Raw genomic sequence first — 14,048 nt, 5'->3', positions numbered from 1 at the left:
GGCGATTGCTTATGTTTCATGTCAAATAAAAAATCACGAGCTTAATTATATATACGTGTCAACTAAAAAATTCTCACCTGAATATAGTTAAATAGAATAAGACGGGTATAAGTTTTCATAAATTTGAATATAAACTTTGATGAACGTTTTAAAAAAATAATAAATAAATTTAATATTTAGCTTTTAAAGATTGGAATAAAGTTTCTAAGGTTACCACTTTTATCTTTAATAAGTTATATTTTTCCTTTTAAATTTTTGGAAGATTCATTTGAGATTGTAAATTAGTGACGTGTACTAATAGATTAACGAGATTTTCATCGTCCCTATCTACCATCAAGTGAAATCGTATAAAGAAGATCATGTTGAGCTTCACTATATTTTGATTTTGTGAAATGACAGAGGTATAAAATAAGTGGACGCCAAGAGGTGAAAGTGAAGTACCATTACTTTTAACATTTTTTACTTCATCTTTGTTAATATTTGTCAATTTTAACAAATACTAAGTTTTGTTAGATGAACACGATTCTCCACAATAGTATGATATTGTCCACTTTGAGCCTAAACTCTCATGACTTTGCTTTGAACTCTCCCTGAAATAGTATTATTTGATTATAAACTCATGATCATTCCCTAGATTAACCCGTGAAACTTTCCTCCAACAAGTTTTAAATAGAGTTTTTCAAACTATATATTGAAATTTAGTTGCAAATATATATTCAAGATTTGAAAAATAATAAATATATACTTTACTTATTAATATTTTAATTTTATTAAAATTTTTTTGAATAAACTCAACTAGATTGAGTTTATTATTTAATAAGAGTTACTTATAATTTACTATCCGAATAATTGAGTTAATGTTGAAGATTGTTGGAGTCTCACATTAACTAATTAAGAGAAATATCACAAGTATATAAGTAAGTGACACTATATTTTGACACGAGACTTTTTAGGAAAACCAAAAAACAAAGTCATAAGAGTTTATGTTCAAAGTGTACAATATCATACTATTGTGAAGGGCCGTTGTTCCTATGAAATTGTATCAGAGTCATGCCCTAACTTAAAATCATCAAGTGTCAGAAGGTATAATCATAGTGAAAATCCGTGATTAAACTCTAGCAATATGCTCCAAAGAAAGGCGTCGTCAAGGGATGCTCAATGTCGACAAATATCATACCATTGTGAATGAGTTATTGTTCCTGTCAGTTGAGTCTAAAAAAAATATCTGAAATTCAACTCAACCCAACCCAGCTCAGCTCATGAACATTCTTGACCTTTGGTTTGGAGAGATATAACCAAATCACGACTAGAAAAAACTTCTAAAAACCGCATAAACTAAATTAGAACTGAGTTGAATCGAGCTCATACACTAATTTAACCCTCAAAAGCTTCTAAAATTTGAGTGAGTGTCTTTTCATCTCTTAAACATCTAAAATACTCATTCTCTGGTTGTATAATAAAAACATAAACTTCTCTCCTCAACCCTCAAAAGCTTCGCTTTACCATTTTGTGGGTTCCAACATCTATTAAGAGCCTCAACACATTCAACAAATATTTTCTATGTAGGTATATAATTTAGAACATACCATTCATTCTTTGACTAACAACTATCATGAGTCCTCTGTTTGATGATCAGTCTCATCAAATATCTCCTCCTGTCAAAAACAAACATTGATACTAAAAAACCATCCCGTGTTGAAAACAAACGAATAATTATGTCATGTGCAGCATGAACAGATACTACCTGTAATAGTTCTTCAATGACATCTTCCATTGTTATAACACCCACAGCTTCTTCTTCCTCAACAAGCTTAGGGAGAGGGTTTTCATCTATTTTTAGGATATCAGTGTACATATCTTTTGTCCATTTCTTGCTTCTAGAACCACCACTCCTGAATGAACTATTTGCGGGGAAGCTTTTACACTTCTTAAATGATGTCTTAATCTTCATGGTTTTTTCTTGTGAAGGTGAAGGCCTTTCACCATCCACATCAATTCTAACTTCTTTCTGGGGATCTACTTTGATTGAGCAGTTCAATTAATATAATGCTACCAAAACCAGAATCTGAATATCTAAACAGAGTAATAACATGTGTATAATGAACATAGAGGAACGTACCGTTGCCCAGTTGTTCATCGTGTTTTCCATTCATTTTGTTGCATTGTTTAACAACAATGGCCATGTGGCTATGACCTTTCTGGAACTCATTCAGAATGTCATATAATGGCAAAGTTTCTGGAACTCTATGAAATTGTCTATATCAGAATGATACTGGAATTTGAACTATCAAATTTAAAAGAACTATATCCTTTCTGCCACCAATGTACCTTGGAATCCTTCGAATGGTAACGTTCTTTACTAGAATTTCATCATCTGGGTGGATTGTAAGCAAATTTTTAACCTGATATAGAAAGCCAAAGGTGTTAAGAAAAAGGAGAAATAACCTTTTTGCAATGGAAGATACATGCATTCTGTAACAGCTCAAGCGCACCGCTAACAAATATTGTTCTCTTTGGGCATTCCCTTTCGGGCTTCCCCTCTAGGTTGTTAAAATGCATCTGCTAGGGAGAAGTTTCCACACCCTTATAAAGAATGCTTCGTTCTCCTCCCCAATCGATGCAGGATCTCACAATCTACCCCCTTGGGGCCTAGCATCCTTGTTGGCACTCATTCTTTTCTCCAATCGATGTGGGACCCCTAATCCACCCCCTTCGGGGCTCAGCGTCCTTGCTGGCACGCCACCTCGTGTCCACCTTCTTCAGGGTTCAGCCTCCTCACTGGCATATCATCTAGTGTCTGGCTCTGATACCATTTGTAACATCAGTTAGATTGTGAGATCACACATCGGTTGAGGAGGAAAAATTGAAACATTCTTTATCAGGGTGTGGAAATTTCTCCCTAGCAGACACGTTTTAAAAACCTTGAGGGGAAACCTGAAAGGGAAAGCCTAAAGAAGACAATATATATTAGCGGTGGGCTTGGATTATTATACGTTGTGTTGGAAAAGTTGGAGATTACAGATCACACGTGAATGACATAAATAGAAATATGCAAAAGAATGTGCTGTTCATATTGAAAAATGGGAGTGAAGCCTCCAGTTTTGCATCCAATTACTCCATATCCAAATAAAGTACAAATGACAAGATGACAACCAACATTAGTAGAATGCTCGAGAAGAGGCCTCTAAATCAAGAAAAGGTCATAAAATTCATTGTATAGAGGGTTGTTTGATGCGATAAGTGAGCAGAGATGATTAACAAGTTTACCAGGATAAGACCAATTATGTTGGTTTGTTCTTCATAATAAACTGGCACCCTGCTATGCCCTTTCGCCAAAACGAGATTCATCAAATTCCTGTGCAAGCATCACAAATATATCAGTAGCTATGAATTGGAAGCAGTGAATTATGAAGGTGCATATTTATAGTCTTATTCTCAACATGCATATGACCTATCGAGCTTTGCATTAATGTCAATTACAAAAGTTTCAGATATAGGAGTCATGGCATCACTAGCAGTTTTCTCAGTAAGTTCAAGTGCTCCAGCAATGATAGTGGTTTCATCATGTGTCAGCTCTCCACCCTTTCCAGCCTGTTACAGGTTAATCTCGGACATTAATGGTAGAATATGGAAGCAGAAAAGAGAAGCAAAGGTCTGCTTAAAAATTAAAAACAACAAATATTTGTTAATGTTAAGCATGTCACAAGTCTACCAAAAATTTAAAATAAACATAACCCCACACAAAATATAAACTTATATACCTCATTACCGTGCAAATTCACAAGTGCTTTGAGCTCAGCTCTACGGAAAAGGGCCACATGTCCATAGCCCAGTAGAAAGTCTAGTAACTGAAAATCACGTTTAACATAAATATTTTAGGAACCATTTGGAACAATAATGTAGCAAACTTTAGTAACCCAAGTCCTCAATGTCTACCTTGCTGATTGGATATGCAATAGGGAAGCAAATCCAGACAAGAACACGAACAAAAGGAGCAACTGTTGATCCAATTGCCAAACCATACCGAGAGCAAACAGATTGTGGTATAATCTGTACATCAAAGTAAATAGATTTCATCAAATTTACCCCTTAGCTTTGGTACCAACTGAAAAATGTGAACTGAGGTATCAGAAAAATGTGAACTGAGGTATCAATATCGTTACAGCCAAAAATTGTGCAGAACACAGCTTTGGTGTAACAACCCCAGCTCACCGCTAATAGATATTATCTTCTTTGGGTTTTTCCTTTCGGGCTTCTCCTCAAGGTTTTTAAAATGCGTATGTTAGGGAGAGGTTTCCACACTCTTATAAATAATGTTTTGTTCTCCTCCTCAACCGATGTGGGATTTCACAATCCACCCCCTTCGGAGACCAGCATCCTCGCTGGTATTCGTTCCTCACTTCAATTGATGTGGGATCACACAATCCACCCCCTTCGAATTGGAGAGGGGGGACGAGTGTCAGCGAGGATGCTAGGCTCCGATTGTGAGATCCCACATCGGCGCTGGGAAGAAGAAAGAAACATTTTTTATAAGGGTGTGGAAACCTCTCTCTAGTAGACGCATTTTAAAAACCTTGAAAGGAAACTCAAAAGAAGAAGTCCAAAAATGACAATATATGTTAGCAATGGGTTTGGGCGGTTAAATCTAGCTATACATTATGCTTCAATGAAAAAGTTGCAGATCCATAATGCAATCCTTGAGTGACCTAGCTAATATTTAATGAAATAACAAAATGAACAAATATTCCAAACTTGCATAAAAGCCCATATCTTAGATAATTCCTCTGACCTCGCCAAATAGAAGAATCAATGTCACCGAGATTAAAACAGCACCCCAAGCTGTAACTAGACTGTCGAGGAAAATAGGAAGTGCCTGCAAGAACAGTTATATTTACTCTGTGTGGTCAACCTTCTACACACTAATTCGCCACACTTCAATAAAATGTACCTCCATGGCTGCTGCATTGCAAATCAGTAGGGTGCACAGCAATAAATGCTGGTTTTTTACTACTGGCATTATCTTTGCTGTACAAAAGCAAGTGAATTATTATGAAGAGACTTTAATCACAACACAGAGACTCTGATTGAAGTTTAAAAAGAAAACCGTTGCAAACAGGTATAAGATACATTCCTCTGAACCTTAAGTCAGATGAATTAGATTTCTAAAAATGATAAATTATCATATTTTTATTATCAAATGCATGATTTTTCAAGTGTCATTAGAAAAAAAAAAAAAAAGAAAAAAAAAAAAGAAAGAAAGACACATGCTCATGTTTTTTAATCTTCAAATAACATAATTTAACCAGATTAGTAAGAACTTTAAAGAATTAGGGAACATCCATTCCAATGTTTAAGTCAACCAAGCAAGCCTCTTGTTGCAGATTCTGAAGTTCATTAATGACAATTATATTTCTTAAATAAGATTACTGGTCAAACACCAAAATATTAATGGAGAAACTCCCCTAGACCTTAATTTTCAATAATGTCAACAAAAGTTGAAGAAGCAAACTATCTCTAAGATCGAATGCGAGATTTCTCATCAAAGAAAATACGCGACATAATTTAACATGCTCCATTGTGAAAGTTTTCTATGGTAACACAATCCTCCAGCCATTTTAGAGCTATTAGATCAACATCTCGAGTACCTCCCATTACGTGTCATAGGTTCTAATCCCTCCCTTCCCCTCATCTATGAAGTGTAATTGTCCAGTAAGACAAAACACAACATAACAAAAAAATTTAGCCAGATAGAATAATAAGAAAAGAACTTCAAGAAACAAAAAGAAGAAACTCCCTTGCACCTTAGGGTCTAAAGGATCTTCCAAAGTCATCCCAAACTAGTGGGTAACTTTTCAGCTACAGTTTGACACTGTTACATTTTGACCATTGATACATCCTTATAGAGGACTAAAAGCTAGTAGAAAGTACATTGAAAAAGGCGTCGTATTGATCCTTTTTTTGACCCACCCAATTTGGGGGAAGGAATAAATGAAGAAATGGAGATAAAATAAATGAAGAATCAAAACAGAAGAATATAATTTATCAGATTTCTTCCCACCCGACACCCGGTTAGAAATCACGACTCTCCACAATGGTATAACATTAATTGTATAATATTATCCACTTTAAGCCTAAATTTTCATGGTTTTACTTTGGCTTCCCCTAAAGGGTTCATACTCATAGAGATATACTTCTTACTTATAAACTCATGATAAGTATATCATATAACCTCCTTTGAAGGCTATGGAGTCGTCGAACAGCAAGCCCAGCATAACACATCAAGAAGCAGATGGGAACAATCTTTTAATCCTTATCCAATTACATGTCAGTTCTCTTTCCTCAATTAGATGCTCCCCAAAAACAGATTCAACATATTCCATCAACGGTGAATCTCAAGGTTTTCTTCCCCTCATATTTCCAAGTCAAAAAAGAAAAACAGGGGATGCCTCAAATCAACATTAGACACGATGAAAACAAATTGGCTGTAGATAACAATAAAATATACCCAATCAAAAAGAAAAGGGGGGAAAAAGAGGAATAACAGACAACATAACAATTAGTACTATGAACTAGTCGCCAAAAGAAAAAAAAAATCGAATAGGTACAGTAAACGGCCCCACACAACAAACTCGTTCATCCAATTCCACCTCACATTTCCGGAGTGGGAAAGCGGATCAACTAACTATAAAAAGAAAGAGAAGTTTTACCGGCGTACCTGCGATCCTTGGGGGTACCGGACTTGGCAAGAACTTCGAGATCGACGATGCTCATGGACATAAGGCCAAGTGTGAGGCCGGACATCATGCCGGCAAAAATGACCAAGAAGGCGATGATGAGTATATGGATGAAGAAATTAGTGCTGCAGCATTCGTATTCAACAGCCATTGAATTGACAGGAAAGGGCGTTTGACGGCGAGTTCAGCTTCAGAGGCCGGCGTTGAGTTGAAGGCGACGGAGAAGGTCCATTAACGAAACAGTTGCAGAGAATATACGTTTGTTTGGGGAAGAGAGAGAGGAGAGACAAAGTGAACGTGTACAGTAGAGAGAGAGAGGGATGGAGGAAGAAGATGATGATAGCCGATGGATAGGGGACGTGAGCGAAGCGAAGGATACGGAAGACGCTATTTCCGGTGATATTAATAGGGACCTAACTGCAATAATCACAAATTTCAACATTAGTTATTTTTTGCTAAATTAATAATAATAATAATAATAATATATATATATATATATATTTCCTTATGTTTCATAAATAAATATATAATTATTAATTATTAATTATTAATTATATATTTATTATTTGAATGATAATTTTTTTCAACCTGACCAAAACATATATTTTTTGGATTGGGTTGAGTTGGGTGGTTCTAGATTATTTATTTAAATTTTTATTTTTAATAAAAATAAATGTTAATTCGTCGTTCATTTTCAAAATTTTAATTAAAATTCAAAACTCAATTTTAATATATATTTTGAAAAATTGTTTTCTAAAATTAGAAAAAAAAAATTAATATTTTAAAATTAATGATAAATTCGAGTTAATTCAATTTAACCCAACTTGAGTTCTAAGATAATTCATGAACCAATCAAATTCATAAAATTTCTATTATTTGAACTCAAACTAACGCGTTCATTACTCACCCTACACTACATAAATTAAGTTGAGTTGATCGAGTTTTTCCAGTCATTAAATGTAAATTCTACTATGGCTCAACAAATCAATTCTTCGGGTACTATGCCAACGTGTTGATTTATACTTGAGTCAGCGCATTGGCTAACTATTACCATTGTCTAACACTCTCATTTCATACCACAATTTTTTAATATTCACATTCATTTCACACCCAGTTGTCGATAGCGTAAAATTCTCGCACTGTAATGTAATAAGAAGAAACACGTTACTGGTTGAGTTTGTTTAGGTTTTTTTAAAAATTATTATTATTAAAAGTAATTTTAGAGGTAAATTTTAAATAAAATTAATTGTGTCATTATTTTCAAACATGGGATAAAAATAAAATAAAATAAACATTATCTTCCAAAATTGTTTTAATCCATAAAGTTTAGGCAAAGTATGGATTAGTTGTAATTTTCCAATTTTGGGAAATTCATGGATAATATATTCTCCTTTTCTACTATTGTATTTTAAAGCAATCCACGTGGTAGGGTGTGTAATTACCAATTTCTCCCTCATGATTGATCTATCTAGTCACAAGCCACAAATCACAAAATGCTTTCTGTATGTATATATAAATAAAGTCTTTGTAATTTCGTAGATTAAAAATTAGTTTTTATTAAAATTGGATAAATAATAATAATAATAAATTTTATGGTAAACAACTTTTGAGAAAAGTTAATAAAAAAAAAAATTAAATTATTCGAAAAATGAGAAGCTATGATATCATGTTAAGAATAAGATGGTCTGATTGATACCATATTAAGAACGAGAAATTAAAGATGCTTATAACGTAGTCTTGATATTGGATGATCGATAACAGTTTGCCACTCACAATTCTCGAGGTAAAATGATTGAGAATATTTGTAGCCAATTCAAGATATTAGGAAGCTACCGACCGAGTGTGGATACCATCTTAAAGTTTTTGGTTGAAGGGGAATACTGGAATATGTTTTATATAGCGTAATTAGTTAAGATTTTATATTTGATATATTTTATTTTATTTAAAGAAATACTCCGTGAGTGACCCCACTATTGGGGTTATGCAACAATAACATGCAAAATACTATAACGGGACCTATCATATCAGTTTATTTTTCATACTGCACTATTCTAATGGATAGCTTGGATGTGTACCATATACTCTACACACAACCGATACGTGCGGGTATGGGCTCACCAGACAGTTCGCACACCGCTGGGCCCCTTTTCTTGTCGGACGAGCCTTCTCTAGTAGCTCTACTGCTGCCGACACCCATTAGAATTAGTAACTGTCAAGGAAGCATTATGTAAAACATAATGATACTTTGCCTGTCTCGTGGATGTATGCGTCCGTACCCTTGTGATGGAATAGGGGTATCCCCCAACGCATGAGCACATATAATGCATGAGGTCCCAACATTTTTTCATTTTCATTATCATTTAATACTACACTAGTGTTTTGTACCTATCATATCATTTCACATATCATTCATCATTCATATCATATCGTTTCTCTTTTTTCAATTTTCATATCATACATAATTCTATCATGCCATTCATATCAGGTTGTATATACACAATTTAGGAGACATAACATAACGTCTCATGCTTTTAACATAACATTTCATCATATACATATCATACCAAACATATTGCATTACAGTATATCATAAACATGTCAATTTAACACATATCTCGTACTATAACATATTTCATATCATATGACAAAATATATATATATATATCATTCATATGTCGTATCATAATCATACTATCATAGGAACATACCTAACGCTATTGTTCTATCAATCTATTACAAACCTATCCCTTTCTACCTATAACCTACCCGTATTCTTTTATCAAACTCATATCCATAACACTTAGGTATGTAATCTAACCTTAACGTTTCACGTATCTTACTCCTATCGTTACATTTCGTTTTGTGCATCCTTCTCGTATCCTATCTCAAACATGTCATTGAGCACACAGTACCGTGATTATTATCGTACAATTCACATATTATAACACATACATAACATATCATAAGCATATCGATCCACAAACAATTCACACATATCAATATATATAACAAGTGCAGAACCACATGACACATGTCAACATCAAATATAACCATGCCGATAGTAAGGTCAATTACCTGGTTAGCTTAAGTCGTCATGAATATATTCTTAATGAAAGTTCGATTCCGTTCTTTGAAATCCAAATCAACATATGTGAGCCCATGATATCAGTTTCAAGTTTGAACTCAATAAAATTATTTCTCTAATTTATATTGGTCATTGTTAAAAGTCTAGAAGGGTTCTATATATATATATATAGAAATAATGCTATTTTCAACCCGACAAAATTTAATGCAATTCCTTGTCGAATATTTCTGGTTTTATTTTTGAATTCTGTTCAATAAATCTGTCTTCAATCTTCCTCCTTCCCTCTATGTAATTATTTTATGTAAATAGATTTTCAATTCTGTAAACATTTTTTGTAGACAGATATTACTGACAAATTTTAATTGATTGTTTCGCTACGATATCATAGATTTATAAATCTGCAAACTAAAATTTTATTGATTATAACATTATTTCCCGCTAACAAAAATCTAATTAATTGGATATGAGATAAAAAGTTATTTTAGCTGAAAAATTATTTTACTCTTTCTCACATTTTTGTTTATTTTTGGACAAAGTGTGAAATTGTGGGGTTTAAGAAAGAGGATGAGAGGTTATTGGAGAGAGGCCGGTATATTTTATTTTATTTATTTATTTTTATTTTTAAGTAATCTCTAGTTATTTATTTATGAATTATTATTATTATTTTGACGTATATATTTTTATAATTATTTTTATTTCTATTATTATTATTTTTGCTATTACACAACGAATTTAATTTTAAAAAGTATATACATATATTTAGTTTATATTTATTAAATTTAATAATTATTCTTTTATTATTTACTCCCTAATAACTTTTAAAAATAAATTTTAACTATTTAAATTGTATTTTTCATAATATATATTCGAAATGAGCTATATATCTTAAATAAAAAAATATTTGTGCCTAATAATGAAGAACATAAATGAAAATAAACCATTTTAAAAAAGAAAATTATGATTTAGTTGGGTTGGAATAGTTATTTAATAAAAGTTGTTTTAGCTGAAAAATTGATAATCTAAACAATTGAATGGGTCTAAAACAAATGTATTAACTCGACCCGACAAAAAACCTATATGACACAAATGCATATATAACCATCATGTAAATCACGCACAACAAAAAGCATACACATCTTGTAACGATCATTTTTTCTGAACCTAGACCGATGAAAATAGTTAGGAAGTTTCTAAGTGTAGAAAATTCTCAGTAAGTACTCTTAACGGGGCTAGATATGATAGTAAAATGTAACGTATATCTGAGAGACTGTAAGCTTTTTATTACCGGTCAACAAGTAGTACAATAGCAGTATCTCATCTTATAGTCCGACGGGTCGCCTGAGCGATTTCGATCACTTAGCAGGTCTTTGATTTGGTAGGTAACATTGCCAAAACGTATCATTTGATTTGACTACAAAGGAAGGCACTCGAAGTGAGACGACACCGTCTTGTGCAACGAGAATTGACCCTCTATCATCGAGCGAGGAAAGAGACCCCACTACGTAGTGATTCTATCAATCATGTACGGGGGCCCTTCAGTAAGTACTCTTAATGGGGCTAGATATGATAATAAAATGTAACGTATATCTGAGAGACCTAAAACTATATTAAAAAAACTGTTCATCTTAGCCTATAACCTTAATTGGACTCAAAGATCACGACTCTGTACAATGATATGGATATTATCCACTTTGAACATAAACTTTCATGCCTTTGCTTTAAGCTTCCCACAAAGGTCTCATACCAATAGAGATAGTATTTTTTTATTATAAAACTATGATTACGTGCGTCTTTCATCCAACATGATCTACGAAGATGAAAATGTTTTATTTATTTTGTAAAAGAAAAACTATGCAAAAACATAAATAAATTTATAAAATTTATAATATTTTCATTTTTGATAATAATGATAACAATTAAAAAAAAAAAAAAATACTTTGCTGTTGTTATTTTTCTTTTAAAAAATTGAATATTAAAAAATCTCCATAATGGAAATATTTTAATTTATTATTATTTTTTGTGTGACAATTAGTATTAAAAAATTCAAGATTTTCAGGGAGGGTCTCGAGGACAAACACAGGGCTCTGCCTTCTCCTCAGCTTTGAGACTGAAACCAGCGAAACTCAGATCCGAATCCATCTCCAAGATCTGAAACTCCACCCCATCTTTCCCTTCCATTACTGTAAGCTTCGATTCTCTCTATGTTCTTCTTCATTTCGCATTCTCATCCACTTTCACTGTTCCAATTTGCGTTCGTTTGATCTTGATTCTCTTCAATTTGCCGCCTTTATGATATCTTGTGTCTTTCTCTTGTAAGGCATTTGATTTCGTATGCTATTAGTTGTGCGTGTGTTCTGATTCCTGCAAAAAATTCCGCTTCGGTTGTCTTGGCAGGAATTTCGAGAATTGATCGCTGGTTTTCCTTTTGGGTTTTCTTGATATTAAGTTATGTGGATTCTTTTGATATTGATAACTTTCGGGCTACTTCGTAATCTCATTAGGCCAATCCATGATAGTTAATTATTAAGCTATATAATTGGATCTATACAAAACGTTATATAATTGGTTCGCATTAATTTTCTGATCCAGATTAGGAGAGTTGATCTCCTGTGAACTTTGCTATTTTCTTTGTTGTATATGATTTTTTCTTTTCTTTTACGTTAATCCCTTATTTATTTCTAATTTATTGCAACCCTAATCGAAAGGAAATGGGGTTTTGAAAAAGAATTCCTATGATTGTTCAATACTTGCGAGTAACTCCTGAGCCAAGTCAATCGGATTCCATATGCAAATTAATTAATTAGTCGTTCAGTCTTCAATAACTTAAGTGAATTTGATCATTTAATCCAACTTTGAAAGGGGTATGAACTTTTGGCTCAATTTCTCAAGTTATTGAGGTGGTTTCTACTCCTCCATGTTTAGTAGGTCGGTATTGTTTCTCAAAATTCACTGGTTCTTCTTAGTTAAACGATGAAATACCTTGTGAATATGCCTTGTTGGTCCTCTTCAGGCATATTCAATTTTCAGAGCATTTTGGCAATGCTTTGAGATAAAAATGGCATCTTGGAAAATGCTGAAAAGATCGTAGCAAGTTCGACTGCATTGAGTTTTTTTAATTAAGTAGTGAACACGTAGCCGTTTCATTGTTACTATAAGAGAATCAGGCTAGTATATCTGTGAAACCGTGACTCTTTTTCTGATTTGGAGTTCTGACATAATTTGGGGCACAAGTGAAAACATGTACTTGGAAACGGTGTTATCAAATATTGATGAAAAAGTGTGGTTTTGCAGGTTTCCTACTATTTCAAAACCATGTCAAGGAGGCCAGTAAATCCTTCTCGACGTCTTGTTGATGGTGGGAGTCTTCCATTTGTCGGTGTAATACAGTCCAAGTCACGCTCATCACCTTTGCTGACCATAGGGCTTGTTGTGGTACTTCTCTTTGCTAATATCCTCATTATTTCACTTTGAACATACAAAGAAGACATATTTCAAGCATAGAGGTTACTTTTATTTGTGGTGGGGGGTTAGGGCGGGGGTGTAGAAGGGGTCAAATGAGAAGAAAATAACTGAAAGAATATTACCTTCTCATCTCCTGAGAATAAATGTTGTTAGCACTAACTTTTAATTTTCTATGTTTAAAAACCTCAGGCTGCGATTCTTCTTATTGGATTCTGTTACCATCAATCAGGTCTTTTTTTTTTATCTCTCATCTTCATGAATTTTAACTTTTATTTTATTTTATTTATTTTTTTAATATTTTTATATCAAGAATCTTTCCCTTGGTATCACCACCATCACCATCAATGTGTTGTTCCTTTGTTGTAGGATTCTAGATTATCATTTTTTCCATTAACTTTTAATAAATGTTATGTTCATAGCCAATAAAATGCGAACCCTTTATGATGTTTTCATCAATATGCCTACCTATTTTATATTTTGGCTTGCATCTTCCACTCATTGACAACCACTCCTTTTGAGATACGACCCAAACCTGTTTCTTTATTTACTACTATGACTTCCATTTAGTTCTACTACTCAATCTTTTAATTTATAGCTTTCAGTATTTGCAACAAATTGGCAGCTGCTCGTCATTATATTCTTATTTTGGCCACACTCTGCTGGAAATGTCAGTCTTTCCATTCAAAGAGTACTATCTGATATATACATTTGGCCAAGCTGCTTTATTAATATATTCAGTCACTACCTCAAAAAAAAAAAAAAAAAAA

The 14,048-nt window shown here is 33.2% G+C and overlaps 2 protein-coding genes across 5 annotated transcripts in view; one reads left to right on the top strand and one right to left on the bottom strand.

Moving 5' to 3' along the window:
- Positions 1-1,319: 1,319 nt before the first annotated feature.
- On the bottom strand, positions 1,320-7,156 carry LOC111486014 (DUF21 domain-containing protein At2g14520). Of its 4 annotated transcripts, XM_023133004.1 has the most exons (11): positions 6,708-7,156; positions 4,949-5,025; positions 4,790-4,873; positions 3,937-4,050; positions 3,762-3,848; positions 3,452-3,591; positions 3,268-3,355; positions 2,329-2,402; positions 2,120-2,244; positions 1,745-2,016; positions 1,320-1,655 (listed from the first exon to the last, which is right to left on the bottom strand). In XM_023133004.1, the coding sequence occupies exons 1-11, from the start codon at positions 6,883-6,885 to the stop codon at positions 1,611-1,613; spliced, it is 1,284 nt and encodes a 427-aa protein (XP_022988772.1). In that variant the 5' UTR covers positions 6,886-7,156; the 3' UTR covers positions 1,320-1,610. The 4 variants fall into 4 exon arrangements, with proteins under 4 accessions (XP_022988772.1, XP_022988771.1, XP_022988773.1 ...); XM_023133003.1 differs by having other exon boundaries at positions 1,320-2,016; XM_023133005.1 differs by having other exon boundaries at positions 1,320-2,016; positions 6,716-6,852.
- A 4,719-nt stretch (positions 7,157-11,875) lies between these two features.
- Positions 11,876-14,048, top strand: part of LOC111486114 (uncharacterized protein At3g49720-like) — a 6,057-nt gene continuing 3,884 nt past the window's right edge. Inside the window, exons 1-3 of the mRNA XM_023133128.1 lie at positions 11,876-12,001; positions 13,111-13,251; positions 13,471-13,510. Coding sequence (XP_022988896.1) covers positions 13,132-13,251; positions 13,471-13,510 — 160 coding nt within the window. The 5' untranslated portion in view covers positions 11,876-12,001; positions 13,111-13,131. The remainder of the gene's footprint in view (positions 12,002-13,110; positions 13,252-13,470; positions 13,511-14,048) is intronic.

This window comes from Cucurbita maxima, unplaced genomic scaffold (assembly GCF_002738345.1).
Source record: "Cucurbita maxima cultivar Rimu unplaced genomic scaffold, Cmax_1.0 Cma_Scf00011, whole genome shotgun sequence".
NCBI classification, from domain to species: domain Eukaryota; kingdom Viridiplantae; phylum Streptophyta; class Magnoliopsida; order Cucurbitales; family Cucurbitaceae; genus Cucurbita; species Cucurbita maxima.
The sequence above is the reverse complement of the archived record's forward strand: the minus strand, read 5'-3'. Positions and strand labels throughout refer to the sequence as shown.